The sequence below is a fragment of the Myotis yumanensis genome, unplaced genomic scaffold (genome assembly GCF_028538775.1).
Source record: "Myotis yumanensis isolate MYYU_CA2020_CCGP unplaced genomic scaffold, mMyoYum1.0.hap1 SCAF_3, whole genome shotgun sequence".
NCBI lineage: Eukaryota > Metazoa > Chordata > Mammalia > Chiroptera > Vespertilionidae > Myotis > Myotis yumanensis.
The window spans coordinates 189,365,824-189,381,828 of record NW_027223754.1 but is presented as its reverse complement, the minus strand read 5'-3'; the positions used below and the strand labels follow the sequence as shown (position 1 = coordinate 189,381,828).

The window sequence follows — 16,005 nt, the reverse complement described above, 5'->3', positions numbered from 1 at the left end:
CTGGACATGCGTCCCTGGATAGGAATCCTTCCAGTGTCAATTTCCTCAGTGGTAAAAAGAGGGGGGTGAACCATAGGGCTGCCAAGGTCTCTCTGAGCTCTAACCCTGTGGTGTGTATGAGGTGAAGCAGGCACAGAGTGAACAAACAATAATGTGGTTAAGAAAAGGTGAAAAATCAAACTCACCTGTAGCATAGATGCATAAGAAAACATCGCTGCTGTGGACTATTAGAATTGAAGGAGATTAGTTTCCAGTAAAATATATTAATTTGGGCTCAAACCAAGATTATATGTCTGGGGGGGGGGGCGGGGGTGGAATGGCAGTTGAAGACCCATTGAGATCTGAGATGTAACAGCTGTTCCCTTGCTGTTTTACCTTCTACCACCCTGCTCAAGACCATACTGATAGGTAAATTTCAGGTTGCCAAGGGGAGCAGAGGAATGCCTGAACAATATCAGTTATAAAGACATGGTTGTGGTGGTTTTGGAAATCACTGCAGAATCTGGACTTTCAGATTATGAAAGTTCAAAAGCATTCACTTGGCACCTGACTTGTTCTGGTTGGGAAGAAGTGAATCTGGAGAGAAAGGTGGGAGAAGGAAGGAGCTGTTGTAGTTGGTGGCGGGACTCAGGTAGAGGAAACTACTAGCACCGGGGAAAGAACTGAAAAAATACAAAGAGACGAGTTCCTACATGCAGCCCACGTCCATTGATTTAACCGTGTTTGGGAGGCACGAACCTGGGCCAGGGGGTGTAACCTCGCTTTTGAAGGTGTTTGAGACAGCTACAGAGTTTATTAGGGACTCAGGAGACCAGTTTGAGTTTTAGATCTTGAAATCTTATTTTTATTGAGAGCTTGGGTTCAGAATAGATACGCTATTATAAATGTCACGCCTACTCCAGGCTAATTTGCAGGAAGACGTTCGCCTTGGCTTCTTCCCTAAGCCCCCTGTCTCCCCTAGAAGAGCTGAGACTTCTAGGCTAAGGGTGAGCTAACCACTGCTCGCCCACAGCTAAGGCTGCCAGACCCTCAAGCCCAGTATTTCCCCGCCTCCCCCGCAGTGCTAGAAGTTGGGGCAGCAGGTAAGAGCCCAGCTGCGGGCGGGGGCCCCCAACGTCTGCCTCCCCCCTAGCTGCCCACAGTGCGGGGGGTGGGGGGGACAAGATCGCCACCGAGGCGCACAAAGAGCAGCCAGCAGCCTTTGAGATCCTCTGGTCCAGCCCTTCGCTTCCCCGCACCGGAGCGGGAGACCCGGGCTCCGGGCGGGACGGCTGCGCGCCCGTCGTCAGCGCAGCGCAAGGCCCCGCCGCCCCGGCCCCTCCCCACCTTCCCCGCCGTTTGGCTAGTTTGTTTGTCTCATTTTTTCATTTCTGCGAGGCCAGCCGGAGCAGGTTTGCTGGCAGCAGTACACCTCCAGCAATCACGGGACCAGCCAATCTCCGGGCGGCGCTCTCGGAGTCGGCGCGCTCGGGGAGGCGGGGAGGCGGGGAGGCGGCGGGATCGCTCCCGGGCCACCTTAAGGCCGCGCTCGCCAGCCGCGGCGGGGCGGCTCCCGGCGCCGCAACCAATGGATCTCCTCCTCTGTTTAAATAGACTTGCGGTGTCAATCATTTTCTTCTTCGTCAGCCTCCCTTCCACCGCCATATTGGGCAACTAAGAAAAGGGGGCTCGTCTTTTCGGGGTGTTCTTCTCCCACTCCCCTCTCGCTCATCCCTCCGCGACTCTGACGCCGGCAAGGTTTGGAGAGCCGCTCGGTTCGCGCGACCCGCGGGCTTGCACCAGCCTGGACTCGGACGGGCTCTGCCGCCCCCGCCTCTCGCCTCTCTCCTCCCCTCCCCTCCCCGCCCTCCCGCTCCCAGTACACTTGATCGGCGGAGACTTGGGGCTGCCTGGCCGGGGCTTCCCCCTCACCCCTCCCTAGACCCAGCGCGCTCCTGACGCTCGCCAGTTACTTGTTGGGGTTTGTTTCTCTTGGCTCCCAGGGCAGGCGCAGGGCTTATAAGAGCAGTTCGGGCTGGGTCGGGGCGTTTTGTTTTGTTCGGTTTTGTTTTGCGAGCGCGCGCGCGAGAGGCGGTCGTAAAGACCTGGGAGGAAGATGTCAACCGTGAGAGTGTCTAACGGGAGCCCGAGCCTGGAGCGGATGGACGCCAGGCAGGCGGAGTACCCCAAGCCCTCCGCCTGCAGAAACCTCTTCGGCCCCGTCGATCACGAAGAGTTAACCCGGGACTTGGAGAAGCACTGCCGGGACATGGAAGAGGCGAGCCAGCGCAAGTGGAATTTTGATTTTAAGAACCACAAGCCCCTGGAGGGCAGATATGAGTGGCAGGAGGTGGAAAAGGCCAGCTTGCCCGAATTCTACTACCGCGCGCCACGGCCACCCAAAGGCGCCTGTAAGGTGCCCGCGCAGGAGAGCCAGGATGTCAGCGGGAGCCGCCAGGCGGTGCCTCTCGTCGGGTCCCAGGCAAACTCGGAGGACACGCACTTGGCGGAGCAAAAGACTGATGCGTCGGACAGCCAGCCGGGCTTGGCGGAGCCGTGCGCCGGGATGAGGAAGCGACCTGCAGCAGACGGTAAGGACCCTCCCCAAGCCATAAAATGTCTGTCTGTCTGTCTGTCTGTCTGTCTGAGGCACCGCCTTGCCTGCTTGCGGGGCTTGACCCATCCCCTTTCTTTTCAGCCTACTCCGGTGCGTAGCTTCTTGGGAGGGAACTTTCGTAATCTTAGGTTGCGCGTGCTGTCCGACTGCTTCTCTGTGTTTATGATTTGTGAGTCAGGAGCCCGAGATTGTGTTACCTGATAATTTTACTAACCGAAAGCATCGCAGATGCTCGCGTCTAGCCGGCGGTAGGTATGTGACAGCGTTGGGGTGTTTATCAGCGGCCTCTCTCTACACTTGGGAGAGAGCGTTTGGGGCGTAGCAAGCGCTCTCTGTTCTGTGAAAACAACCTCAGTCTGCGCCCTGAAAGGCTGCTTGGCATGACGGGGTCCAGGATGGTGGGTGGAGGTGGTGGGTTTTGCATTCCCCGACTATTGAGCCAACTTCTGCCAGCCATTGTTTTTTCTAATAAAGACTGTGTGTGTTCTTTTTTTTTTTTTTTTATCCCCTCTTGTCCCTAGATGCCTCTTCGCAAAACAAAAGAACCAACAGAACAGATGAAAATGTTTCAGACGGTTCCCCGAACGCGGGCTCCGTGGAGCAGACGCCCAAGAAGCCGGGCCTCAGAAAACGTCAGACGTAAAGTGCTCGGGTGGGTTGATGACCAGGAGCTAATAACTGGCACCCGAACCGGGCTGCAGGAACGCCCTGAGCTTTCTAACCCCAAGATAACCTGATCTCAGTGGCTGCCGGCAGATTAGAGCTTGTGGGTTTTTCTTTTGTTTATATGTTGTTAAGTCAAAAAAGCAGGAATGGCGAAGGCTGGGACATCACTGTGGGGTTACTGTATTTCTTCTCAGTTTCCATGTCCTCGGGTCATTTTCCCTTGGAACACGAAATGACGAGAGCAAGTGTCCCAGACAAGTCCTTGTCACCAGGGCCCTGTGGGTCCCACCAAAACAAGTTGGGAACAATAGGTTCTTTCCTCATCTGACCAAGACCTAGGGGTGTATACCTCAGACCCACCTCAGGGGAATTCATTTCCTAGAGGTTCAAGTTGAATAACATATTCTGGGCCACACATGGAAAAATGCCCCCCCTCCCCCCCAAAAAAATTAAATTTAAATTTTGAGGGAAATGTCAGGTACAAATGGCTCATATTTGGTTAGTCAAACCGAAATGCAAAAAGAGAGGCATGTTGTATTCTTTTATCATTTTTCTAAACTGTCACTTTCCCTGTTTTCTGATAAGTTTTGAGGTCAGAGGAGGAAGCTGCATATTTTTAAAAACCAAAATAGAGAGCTCAAACAACAACAACTAAGGTTCCTACAGAAGTTCTGGTAACGCTGAAGAGCAAAGCAGAAGTTAAATGAACTCTGCCAGAGTAAGCAATCCAGGAACACGTCAGCGTGTGTATGCTAAACACGCTATACCAGGGGGATCTGGATATTTGTACGGGAAATGGATAGTAGATATCAGGGCTGTCGAGGGTGGGTCTACCCCCAAACAAGGGAAGTGGAGATTTTTCCATCTACTAAAATCGATCAACATAAATAATTTGAGTAACTCCCTCCCCCCAACTTTACATGGATTAGCTTTCCATAATGAGCAAAATATAGATATTAATAGTTTGTATACTTCTTACAGACAAGACTGTGACCTCCCCCCCCCCCCCCATACATGCTCATAGCCTAGCATATAAAGAGATCTTAATAGATGTTGGTACTAACTTTTAAAATCCTCATTTATAAAAATTTAAAAATAAGTTAAAGAACCATAGGGATTAAGGTGGGATTCAAGTGAGTTGTGTTTTTAAATCATAATGTCATATATATGACTTCTTCAGATACATCTGATATTTTCAGAGCTTATACAAAACGGAACTATAGACCCTCTATATTACAGCTGTATATGGAGGGGAAAATTGGATGAAAAACTGTTCTGACACATCCTCATCACCTGCAGCTATTGTTGGTTTGTGACTTGTGGCCTAGCTCAGTAGATGAGCCACCGTAAATCAGACCTACTGGATTCTGACCTGGTCCCATTGTGACATAGAGAGGCATTTGTTAGTAAATATTGCCCTTTCAGAGACTACTAGAAATAATAGGAAGGCCCTCTTCAGGAGCATTCACAGGTATATCCTGTACATGACTAAGACACTAGGATATTTTGAAGAAAAAAAAATGTTAATAGATTTTCTTTGTAGACTAGAAGTGATATTTTCCATTGTTTCTCAAATTTAGAAAATTTTGCAACTCTTAAGTTGAAAATTACTGTTTCTTAATTTTCCTCCCTCCGTTCTTTCTCACCATCTTTGACCCCCATTCTCTAGACCAGGGTTTCTCAACCTCTGCACTGTTGACATTTTGGGCCAAGTAAGTCTTTGTTGTGGGAGGTTATCCTGTGCATTGTAGAATGTTTGGCAGCATCCCTGGTCTCTCCCACTAGATGCCAGTAGCACCCCCCTTGTGACAACCAAAAATGTCTCCAAACGTTGCCAAATGTCTCCTGGGGGACAAAATTGCCCACTGTTGAGAACCAGTGCTGGAGACAAAAGTACACAACACAGAGGAGAGCAAAAATTCAGTGAAGGGAAGAAACGTTGGATAGAGATGACTATAGTCACCAACTTTTAGTACATACTTTCTTTTCCATCAGGTATTTCCCAACGAAGACAGTGACAAATAATTCCTGTACTTTATTGGTAATGTTATTCTAGTACTTTTCTCCTAATTCTTTCCTCTGTTTCTCTTGCAGAGTTGAGACTATGTTTCCTTGTTTATCAGATACATCACTGCTTGGCGAAGCAAGGAAGATATGAATTAAACATTTTAAATACATATCGCTGACTCCATGGAATGGATGTCCTGTATAAGCACTGAAAAGGAACAACACAATAACACTAAAATTTTAGGCACTCTTAAGTGATCTGCCTCTAAAAGCATTGGATGTAGCATCGTGCAATTAGGTTTTTCCTTATTTGCTTCATTGTACTACCTGTGTATATAGTTTTTATCTTTTATGTAGCACATAAACTCGGGGGAAGGGAGGGGGGGAGGGTGGAGATGAGGAATTGGCTTTGGGAGGTATGAAGAGCTTGCTTCGATTTAGAGCAAGGAGAAAATTATTTGACTTAACATGAAGAGAAGCAGTTTAAGGAAAGGGTTTGAATTGTTTTCTTTAAAGTTGTAATGTCCCTTTCAGTGAAAACTGACACTTCGTTTTAAAAATCATCCAAATTTGAACACTGGCTGCAGATAACTGCTATTTATTTTTTACATGAAGCTATTTTTTTCATTTGGGAGCTCTGATTATTCCGTTATGTAGCAGTAAATGGCCTTTTTTTTTTTTTTTTTTTTTTAACAACAACAAAAAACTGTCCTTAGTGCTCCCCTTAAAATTGGAATTTACCAGTTAATTATTTAGAAGTTAGGTGATCACTCCAGGTAATTATAGGCAAAAAAAATATAAATGGAGGGGGGGGGAGTCTGAATGCTCAGAATCAACCATCTAATTTTTATCAGATTTGTTGAGAAAATTTCTGAATTTTCTTTTCACTTTGGGCTGTGTAGACAAAGTCAAAATAATTCTAAATCCTTGGATATTTTTAAATGATCTGTAAGTAATTTCACATGAAAAATAATGAAATAATTTTAAATTTAAAGCTTCTTATTCTATTTGCTAATTTGCCCAAAGGAAAGTAGTGTTTTAAGAGGAAAGTGTGTATACAAAAAGCCCGTCTGGTATAAGTGAAATGGATACTACATCTTTAAACAGTATTTTTCATTTCCTGTGTATGTGTATGAAAAAAAAAAACCATTTGAAGTGTACCTGTGTACATAACTCTGTAAAGACACTGAAAAATTATACTAACTTATTTATGTTAAAAAAAGATTTTTTTTTTAATCTAGACAATATACAAGCCAAAGTGGCATGTTTTGTGCATTTGTATATGCTGTATTGGGTAGAATAGATTTTTCCCCCTTCTTCTGTTAAATAATATGGCTGTGCTTAAAAGGTTGCATACTGAGCCAAGTATAATTTTTTGCAATGTGTGAAAAGATGCCAATTATTGTTACATATCAAACAATCAATAAAGAAAGCTTCCATAACTATTCATTGAGTTGAACTGTGTATATTGTGTTTTACTAAGCTTGAGGTATTCAACCTGGCATTTTAGTCATATTTACACAAATGTAGTAGGAAGTGGAAAATACCTAGACAATTCAGGCCCACAACTCATATGTTTATGTGGATTCGAATGTAGTAGTAACTATTTTCCAATTAGTTTTGTAGGGGTGGACAAAGCTTTAGAAAACGTGGAAAAGCCATATTTTCATGTAAATAAGATTGTTATATTCTCCATTAGTTCAAATATTTATGTCTTCTAGGATATGAATGTGTCAGAACTAAAAATTCCTACATAAGTGTACACTGATCACACATTTGCAGGATTGAAAATGAAAGTAACATTGGTGACTTCTCTAAATTCTCTATTTACACATGCGAAGTGTTGTGGGGAATTAGAGCAATTGTTTAGAGCGTCTAATCTACACCCCTTGTGCAAAATACTCAAATTTATAGGGCCTTTAGAAATTAGTGTGCATTCCACACTAATTTAGATAAAACCAGCATTCTTCAAATTTCACTGGTCATCATACACAAGTTCCTAAACTTATAAATTTCCTGGTAATCTACACAACCCAAAATTGGTTAACCTAAACACAAAAATCTGAGGATTTTAGGTTTTCATATTCACATAGCAGAGAGAGATATTTTTTACTTAAATAGGAAAAAAAATTAGGACATTTTAAAGTCAGGTTTACTAAAATCCTGTAATTTTACATTCTTTTCAAAATGTAAAAGTAAATTTTTTTTTTCTAGGAAACTGCAAATGGTTAAATCGCAAAAATCTGAATTTGAATTAAATTGTTTCCCTCAAGTAGTTACATTTACATTGTTGCGCCCCAAAAGGGGGCTCTAAACAAGATAGTTTCAGCTTATTTTGACCCGAAGTTGCGTGTGTGTGTGTGTGTGTGTGTGTGTGTGTGTGTGTTAAAAATAGGGTTCTCTACAGCTGCGGGAAGGGAAAAGTAGGTCCTTTGCTGGCTGGGCTACTTTTTCCAAGTAGGTATTATTTTAATTAAAGACTGAAAGGTGTTTTTGTGATTCTATTCAAAACACGTATGGGTGTTTTTCAGGAAGACACTAAGAAAACAAGAAAATTCAAAATGGGGAGGAAGGGGTGGAGGGAGAATCAGGAAATAATGAAATAAAGTTTCTCTGAACCAAAAAGGGTACTTTAAAAATAAAAAAGTTTTTTTAACATGAAAAAATTCCTCTTAATTGTTGCACGGACCCCATTTCCCTTTCCTAAAGAGGCACCTTTAATGTGAATTTTTAGAGGTTGCGTTTTAGGAGTGGTGGGCCAGGAAGCGGTGGATGCTCGCCGCGCTGGGCACGTTCACAACAACGCAGTCCCCAGTCGTGTTGATCCATTCCACTCCTGTGTCAAGTCTCCAAATGCGTCCCCCGCGATTCGGAGCGTCCTCTCCCCGGTCCAGGACTGCGTCGCCCGCCGCGAGCGTCCCTCGGAGGGGACCGGGCCACCAGCACCAGCCACCTCCTGTCCGGCTACCCTGGCCACTGCGCCGTCGTCTCTCCTTATTGCCCCGCAGTTCCGCGTTCGCCCGCCGCGGTCGTTGCGGGGTCGGGCTGGCTGACGCTTCGGGACAAAAAGACCAAGTCTGGCTCCGGGTCTGCAACTTGCAGCTCCCGCACCGCCGGGGTCCCAGAGCGCAGTACCCGCGCCCGGGACGCCCGCAGGCCGCAAAGGGCGGCTGCGTCTCCGCCTGCGCAGCGGAGCTGAGCGGTTTCTCCGAAACTTGCCTCCCTCATCATCTCTCCTCTGGGCTAAAAATGAAGCGAAAGCCCCCCACTCCTCTCGCCAAACAGACGCTCCCCATCAGTACTCTGCCAACTCCAGAGCGATGGGGGGACCTGAGCGAAAGGGAGAACTTTTCCGAGTTCGTGTACCCTCCTGGGCAGTAGCACGCACCCCCCCCCCCCCCCCCCGCCCCGGGCTCCAATGACCCGCAGCCCCGCGCTTTTCGAAAGGCTTCCCGGCTCGCCGGCAGCCAGGAGGGCCGTAGGGGCGCACCGGAGGGCCGAGCGCCACCGCCGCTCGCGGGGGTCGCTGCCTCCCTTCCATCCGCTTGGCGAAGTCCTCTGTCGCATCCCCAGCTGCCTAGCAAGAGAGCTGGGACAGGGAAGCACTAGCAGAGGTTACGATTGGGGGACGGAAGGGACCGAGGAAATAAAACAGGGAGCGAGGCCGATGGCCTTTCTGGCCGCGGTGCGCCCACCGCCCTGGCCGCGCGCAGCGACCTTTCCTGGCAGTCTTGGAACGCTGCCTTCGCCATTTCATCTTCATCATCACTAGCGTCGATACTTGCTCTTCAGAAGCTTTTTTAGGTGGAAAAGGATGTTTTAAAAGCCCGTCTAGGCTCTCCGATCTGTTTCTCAGAGTACTAACTTTTTAAAATCTGCCATCTTTCACCTGAGCCACACCCTACGCTCAGTCCCCCTTCCCTCCCGGGCAAATTGAAGGTAAAAATACTGCCAGCGAGGCGGGGGTGGGGGAGAAGAGGGCCCACGATCATTATAGAACCACCACCCGGGGCGGGGACAGAACTCGGGGACCTGGTCAACAACCGGGGCTCTGGTGGGGGTGGGGTGGGTGGGGTCAGCCTCGGAGCCCGCAGAACCGAAAGTGTAATGTTTACACGTAAACTCGTCTGTGTGTGTCCCCCACCCGCGTACCAACTCCATCTCGCGTGGGGGCACAGAGTAGGTTGGAATCGGAAAGTAAAAGATACAAAAAGAACTCTGCGCGTTGGGCGCGAAACGTCGAGGCGCCTCGAAAGGAACGCGAAGGAAAAGCCGGGAGAAGGCGCGCAGCCGAGTCCGGTCCGGGGGATTGCATCACTGCAGCTCCCCCGCAAGAAAATGGGCTCCAACCCCCGGCCACCATCATGGCGCTCGGGCCGGGCCGCGCTTCCCGCGCGCATTCCCCGAGCGCTCGCGCCACGGGCACCGACCCTCCAGCGAGCATTTTGCAAACATTTCCTCTCCCTCGCGCGCGCGCGCGCGCCTGTACTCCTACCCCCTCCTTCCTTTTGTGTGCTTGTGTGTGTGCGTGCGTCGGTGTGACTGTGTGTGGACTGGAGAACTTGAAGATTGTTTTTTTCCTCTCCGTTTTTTTTTTTCCCCCTCCGGTGCTGGTGGTTGTAAACTTGATTGGCATTGGCTGCGCCCACTGACCCCTGCGCCGAGTCCGCTGAAGATTTAAGGTGGATCCGAGAGGCTGCAGCTACAGGCGGAGTCTCGCGCTCGAGCTGGTTTTGGAGGAAAAAAAACAACCACCCCAAACCGGGCGCCCGCCGTGTTTTTACGCATCCCCTGCGGTACCAGCCCCTGCGCGCCCCGCCCGCCGCGCGCTTCCTCCGCCCCCGCCCGCTTCTTCCCTATTGGCCGCTGAGTGCAGTTTGAATTTTTTTTTTTCCTGGGATGCTTGTTTTCTTGTGAAAAATACAGTTCTCCAGATCGTGTGCCAAAACCGCTGCAGCGGCCCCAGGTGAGGTGTTTAGCTGGTTTTGTGGAGGCGGGAAGGAAGAGGATAGGTGGAGCTTCTGTTCCAAAAATTTCCCCCAAAGTGCGGTTGACAGCGTACAGACGGGTGGGGTGCGTGGGGCCGCCGTCACCAACCGGGAGACGCTTCGGCGGGGCTAGGGATGTAGTATAAACGTTAATGGATGTCCAGGGTGCGCATTTCGCCGGCCGCGGGGCCGGCGGTACTGGGGAGGCGCCGGCAGGAGCTCCAGGCGAGGATGCACCTTCCGCTGCGTGGAAAGGTAGAATTAGGGAAGGGGGGAGGGTGAAGGCGGCCCGGAAAAGATCATCTCACTACCAAGGGGGAAAAGAAAGAAGAAAAAAAAAAATAGAAGAAATGCAACTACAGGGGGAAAAGTGTTATTTCAGGAGCCACCAAGTCAGGGATCACATAAGTCTGGAAGTCGGTGTCATTTTTACTGAATTTTTTTTAAAAAAGTTGTCTGTCTCTCATTTCCAGAGTATTTTTATGGAAGGAGAAGGCTGAAACAAAACCCAAAGAAGGAATGATTTTGAAAGTGCCTTTGACTAGTGGATCTGAAAGTTAATTCTTTTGATGAAGTACGTTAAGATTTAGGATAATGTTATTTGTAAAACAGGTCTACTACATATATCCTTCGTTAATTATAAACCAACTATGTTTTACTTTATGGTGAAAAATTTTTAAGTTTATCACAATTTAAATTATTCTCCAAATCAGTTTATCTCCAGATTAGTGAAGTTGACATATAAGCATATGGGTGTTTTGTTTTGTTCTGTTTTTTTTGGGGGGGGGGGGGCGGGAGGAGGGAGGAGGAGGGAGTTTTATCTGTTACTCTTGTTACAATGTAGTTGACAATTTGAACCAGAATTTCAGCCCAGCCTTTAGTCTAACAGTTCCTATTCAAATCACCCCATCTATTTTGTAGTTCTTAATTTCCCCAATACTTCCTAGCCCAATTAACCAACCCTTTAAGGTAAGCCCAACCCAAGGAAGCTGCTCAGACCACCATATGCCAACCTGCTTGTGCCCTTGGCAAGGAATTTTTGAGCTAAAATTGCCCCCAAATAGACTGGCTAGCCTCAGTGAATTCATCATCCCTGGAAGTGTGAGTCAAGCACTAGTCTAAGTGACCCCTCGATTAGGGACATTGTAGAAAAGATTTGACTATTGTTTAGATTTGTGATTTTTAAAGTCTATTCCAGACCCTTGAGATACTATATTTCCAACATTGGAATTTCTGGATTTCTATTAAATTAAGCAATTTTCCTTGCTCATGACCATTTTCTAGAGTCGAATTGTCCATCCAGTATGGTAGCCAGAAACCATATGTGGTTATGGAGCACTTGAATGTAGTTAGTCCAAACTGAGAATTGCTGAAAGTGTGAAATATACACCAGGTTTCCAGAATTAGTATGAAAAATATCTCAATAATTTTTTAAAAAACATTGATTTCAGAGAGGAAGGGAGAGGGAGGGAGCGATAGAAACATCAATAATGAGAAGGAATCATTAATCACCTGCCGCCTACAGGTCCCCACCCTGAGGATCAAGCCTGAAACCCAGGTATGTGCCCAGACTGGGAATCGAACCTTGACCTCCTAGTTCATAGGTGGACACTCAACCATTGAGCCACACCAGCTGGGCAATAATTTTTATATTGATTACACGTTAAAATGGTCAAACTTTTGAATTATTAGGTTAAATAAAAATATTAAATTAAATTTCATTTTTGTTTTTGCTATTTTTTAGGGTGGTTACTAGACAATTTTAATTTACAGATGTGACTAGCATTATATTGTTGGACATTGCTGTTCTAGACCAACACCCATGGTAACATGAAGCCCCCATCTTTGAGTTTGGTGGCTGGTAATACTGAGTAGGTGGTAACTTCCAGCTGCCATCCTAACTTCCGAAGTTAAATCGAGGCCCATACTCAGCCATTAGAACCTTTAAGAAGAATGTTACCAACATCTAACACCTACCATTTAATCTTTAACACAGTATTGGGTTTGAGCCCAAACCATGGAAATATGGTACAGATATGTCTAATTAAGTCAGATCTGATCACAGCTTTCCACATTTTGTAAAGAGAGAGACTGGGAAGTCCAATATGTTAGGAATGACTCTGGAAAAAATGTAGACCCCAAACAAAACTTCCACAAGTAACTTTTTTAAAAAAAATATATTTTATTGATTTTTTACAGAGAAGAAGGGAGAGGGATAGAGAGTTAGAAACATCGATGAGAGAGATCGATCAGCTGCCTCCTGCACGCCCCCCACTGGGTATGTGCCCGCAACCAGGGTACATGCCCTTGACCGGAATCGAACCCGGGATCCTTGAGTCCGCAGGCCGACGCTCTATCCACTGAGCCAAACCGCTTCAGCCACAAGTAACTTTTCACTACCACTGTTCAGCAGATAGGACGACGGTCAGAGAAGATGTGAACAAATGAAAAGGTGAGTCATATTTTTGGATAGGAATACTCAACATGATAAACTTGGCAGTAAATTAATACCTTTTCAATTAAATTTATACCTTTACACTAAATTCTGGTAAGATCTAGTCATCCTATTTTGTTCCATTGTTCTATCAGTTTCAGCACTCAGAGCCAAATTATTTTAATTACTATAAATTTAGAATATGTTTTAATTTCTGGTAGCACTAATCCTCCACACCCCAACTAGACCCTTTTCAGAAATTTTCTGGCTCCTTTTGCTGGCCTTGCTTCCCCATATGAATTTAAAATGAATTTAGCCACAAATATACCGTAATCCCTATTGGCATCCACACTAATAAAAGAGAAAGGTACAAATTGACCATACCTTTGTGACGCCCACCAGCCAATCAGGAGTGAGTATGCAAATTAACCCAACAAAGATGGTGGGTTAATTTGCATAAGCAGGCTATGAGTGGCCAGGGCAGGCGACAGCAGGGGCATTCCACACAGCCCCAGCTGCTCTGGGACTCTGGGCAGTGTGGGAAGGGGGAAAGGCGGCTCCTGGCTAGAGTGAAGGCGGTGCCGGCAGCCAGGGGAAGGAAGGCCCATTCTTGCACGAATCTTTGTGCATTGATCCTCTAGCTAAAAAATAAAGTGAAATTTTTATTTCACGCTTTATACCAGCATAAATTCCTGAAGAATTTAAGTGAAGTGTAAAAAAATTAAAATTAAGCCCTAGCCGGTTTCGCTCAGTGGATAGAGCCTCAGCGTGTGGACTAAAGGTCCCAGGTACAATTCTGGTCAAGGGCATATACTTCGGTTGCAGGCTCCTCCCAGGCCAGGGCCCTGGTCAGGGCTTGTGCAGGAGGCAGCCAATTGATGTGTTTCTCTCACATGGATGTCTCTCTCTGTCTTTCCCTCTCACTTCCACTCTCCCTAAAAATCAATGGAAAAAATATCCTCGAGTGAGGATTAACAACAATAACAAAAAAATTTAAAATTAAAAAAACGAAGCCATGGACATACCAGAAGAAACCTCAGAGGATTAAAAAATATATAATCTCAGAGTGGGGAAGGTTTAAGTATGACACAAAGCATAAAATTCATAAAATGTAATATTGATAATTCGATGACATAAAAATAAAAATGTTTTGCATGACAAAACCTGCCATAGTAGAGTGAAAAAAGTGAGATGGGGGTTGTGTGAGTATACTTAGTGCCACTGAGCTGTATAGTTAAAAATATTTAAAGTGGTAAATTTTATGTTGTTATGTGTAACTAACTACAATAGTAAGTAAGTAAGTAAATAAAACTGCTAAAATATTTTAAAGGTCACCCATGTTCTAGCTAAGTGAATTTTGCACAGCGTTCTGGCCCCATCCTCTGGGAGACAGACACTGGTGCAGTGGTTTGACTTCAGGCTCTGGGAGAGTCTGCTTGGGTTTGAGTCCCAGTTACCTGACGCACCGCCTGTGAAACTTGTTTCCAGTTGCTCCACCTTCTAAAGTTTCTGTTTCTGTGGCTATGTAATGAGCTGTTTACAGTTCTCCCATAGGGTTATTAAACTATTCAGTAAGATGATGTATGTGCAATACTTAGCGTAGTACCTGGCATACGTATACTACATAGCCATTATGTATTCATAAACAATATAATTGACAGATGTCCAGTTCTTATTTTGGATTCTCAAGTAACCACAACCAGCACTATATTAACCTTGTAAATATGTTTTCTCATTTTTAAACACTGCTCTTATTACCCTTAAAAAGAACAAATGATTTTTTTGGTGGCATTTAATGGACAGAATTAATGTATTGCAAAAAATGGTCAAAATGGTACATTGTATGTCATATTTCACCACAGTATTTTGAAAAGCTTAAAAAGAAAAAGGTATTTGTTGAGTTTAGGGTCATCTCTAATTATCTTAGAGAGAACCTGGTATGGATTTGTTTGTGGTCCTAATCAGTAACACACCCATACACAGACAATGGAAAGTGTTTGCAATCCATACATCAAAAGGCTAATTTCCCTGATAGTGTCTATAAATACATGAGAAAAAGCAAACAAACCAATAGAAAAATAAGCAAAGGCTATGAACACGGTTTTCAGAAAAGGAAATACAAAAGGCTTCTAAAATGTGAAAAACATTTATAGTTTGAGACTGTTGGGACATAAGTTATATAGAGAATGCATAAATTTAAGTAGAGTTGCAGTTAGTGCCACTCAGCTGCAAAGGTGGCGTCTATCCTTCCTTGATAGTTTAACTTTTGCTTCCCTCCCTTCGATCCAAGGCTGAGTTTTCCCCAGCTTCGTTGACCAGAGAAGCAAGGAGTTTGCGTGTGTGGAAGCCACGACTACCTTTCAAGTTCAGGGTAAAACCTCTCTCATTCAAACCGTGTAATCTTTGGCTTACCGGCATCGCCTTACTTTGCCCTTAGAAATCCCCCGAATCAGCCTCTTAAAGCAAGTACAGTGACCTTTCTCGACACATCTCGTCCATTCCTGTGTTTAATGCCTGTATATTAGCCAATAATCGGAGTCTCTGAAATCATCGCTTGATTCTGGTTTTTCCTTCAAGTTCTTTATTCTCTTAAAACTTCAGGCAGAATTTATTATATGATTAATATGAAACGTCAGCGTATATGATGGAGTAAATGGTGTTAGGTTAGTTAAAACCACACATACATAATGCCTTTTATGTACTGTGGTTTTACACTTGGATTCAGTAGTTCCTTTCTACAAATTTACTTTGGGGAAATGGTCAGATATGTGACTAAAGATGTATTTACCAGCATGATCATTGTGAAGTTACATATTAGACTTTAAAAAGAAACAAAATAAATAACCGAACAACATCCCCTTAGATATAGGATTAAAGGACTGATTATGTGGTTGCAACCATTAAAACATCCAGGTAGCTTTATTTATATTAATATAAAAGTTGTCCATAATATTAAACCAGGTATAGAACAATATTTATGGTATGACCCCATTTTTTGTAAAAAAAATAAAATAAAAAATTTAAAATTCACATGTGTGTGCTTTGATTCCTGAGAGTAGAATTATGAAGAGACTTTCATTTTCTTTATTTACGTATTGGTTGTATATTTTAATAATGGATTTTAACAGGGAAAAGCCATAAAGATATTTCAAATTTAAAAATAATTATCCTTAAAATTCTTGAATGGAGACCAAGTTTCTCTTCGTAGTCTCTCTTCTCAGATATTAGCACAGAACAAGGCATTTCCATAATTAATTTTCCTTCCTAAACTGAATTTTTCTGTCTATTTGGTTTCAGATATCATTAAATCCCTA

At 45.0% G+C, this 16,005-nt stretch overlaps 1 protein-coding gene and 1 long non-coding RNA gene across 3 annotated transcripts; both read left to right on the top strand.

Moving 5' to 3' along the window:
• The first annotated feature begins 1,612 nt into the window (after window positions 1–1,612).
• Window positions 1,613–6,714, top strand: CDKN1B (cyclin dependent kinase inhibitor 1B). The gene is made up of 3 exons (XM_070410669.1): window positions 1,613–2,570; window positions 3,118–3,248; window positions 5,357–6,714. Exons 1-2 carry the CDS (start codon window positions 2,096–2,098, stop codon window positions 3,237–3,239), a joined length of 597 nt encoding a protein of 198 aa, XP_070266770.1. The 5' UTR covers window positions 1,613–2,095; the 3' UTR covers window positions 3,240–3,248; window positions 5,357–6,714.
• Window positions 6,715–10,073: 3,359 nt separating this feature from the next.
• Window positions 10,074–15,673, top strand: LOC139007325 (uncharacterized). 2 transcript variants are annotated; one of them, XR_011470842.1, is made up of 4 exons: window positions 10,074–10,831; window positions 11,783–11,815; window positions 12,457–12,709; window positions 14,982–15,673. It is a non-coding gene; the product is annotated as an uncharacterized lncRNA (long non-coding RNA). The 2 variants fall into 2 exon arrangements; XR_011470841.1 differs by having other exon boundaries at window positions 11,783–12,709.
• Window positions 15,674–16,005: the final 332 nt, after the last annotated feature.

Bases quoted from the DNA above. Each gene is read 5' to 3' on its own strand.
- CDKN1B (XM_070410669.1), top strand. From the start codon at position 2,096: ATGTCAACCGTGAGAGTGTCTAACGGGAGCCCGAGCCTGGAGCGGATG. The intron at 2,571-3,117 runs GTAAGGACCCTC...TCTTGTCCCTAG, and splicing joins GAAGCGACCTGCAGCAGACG to ATGCCTCTTCGCAAAACAAA.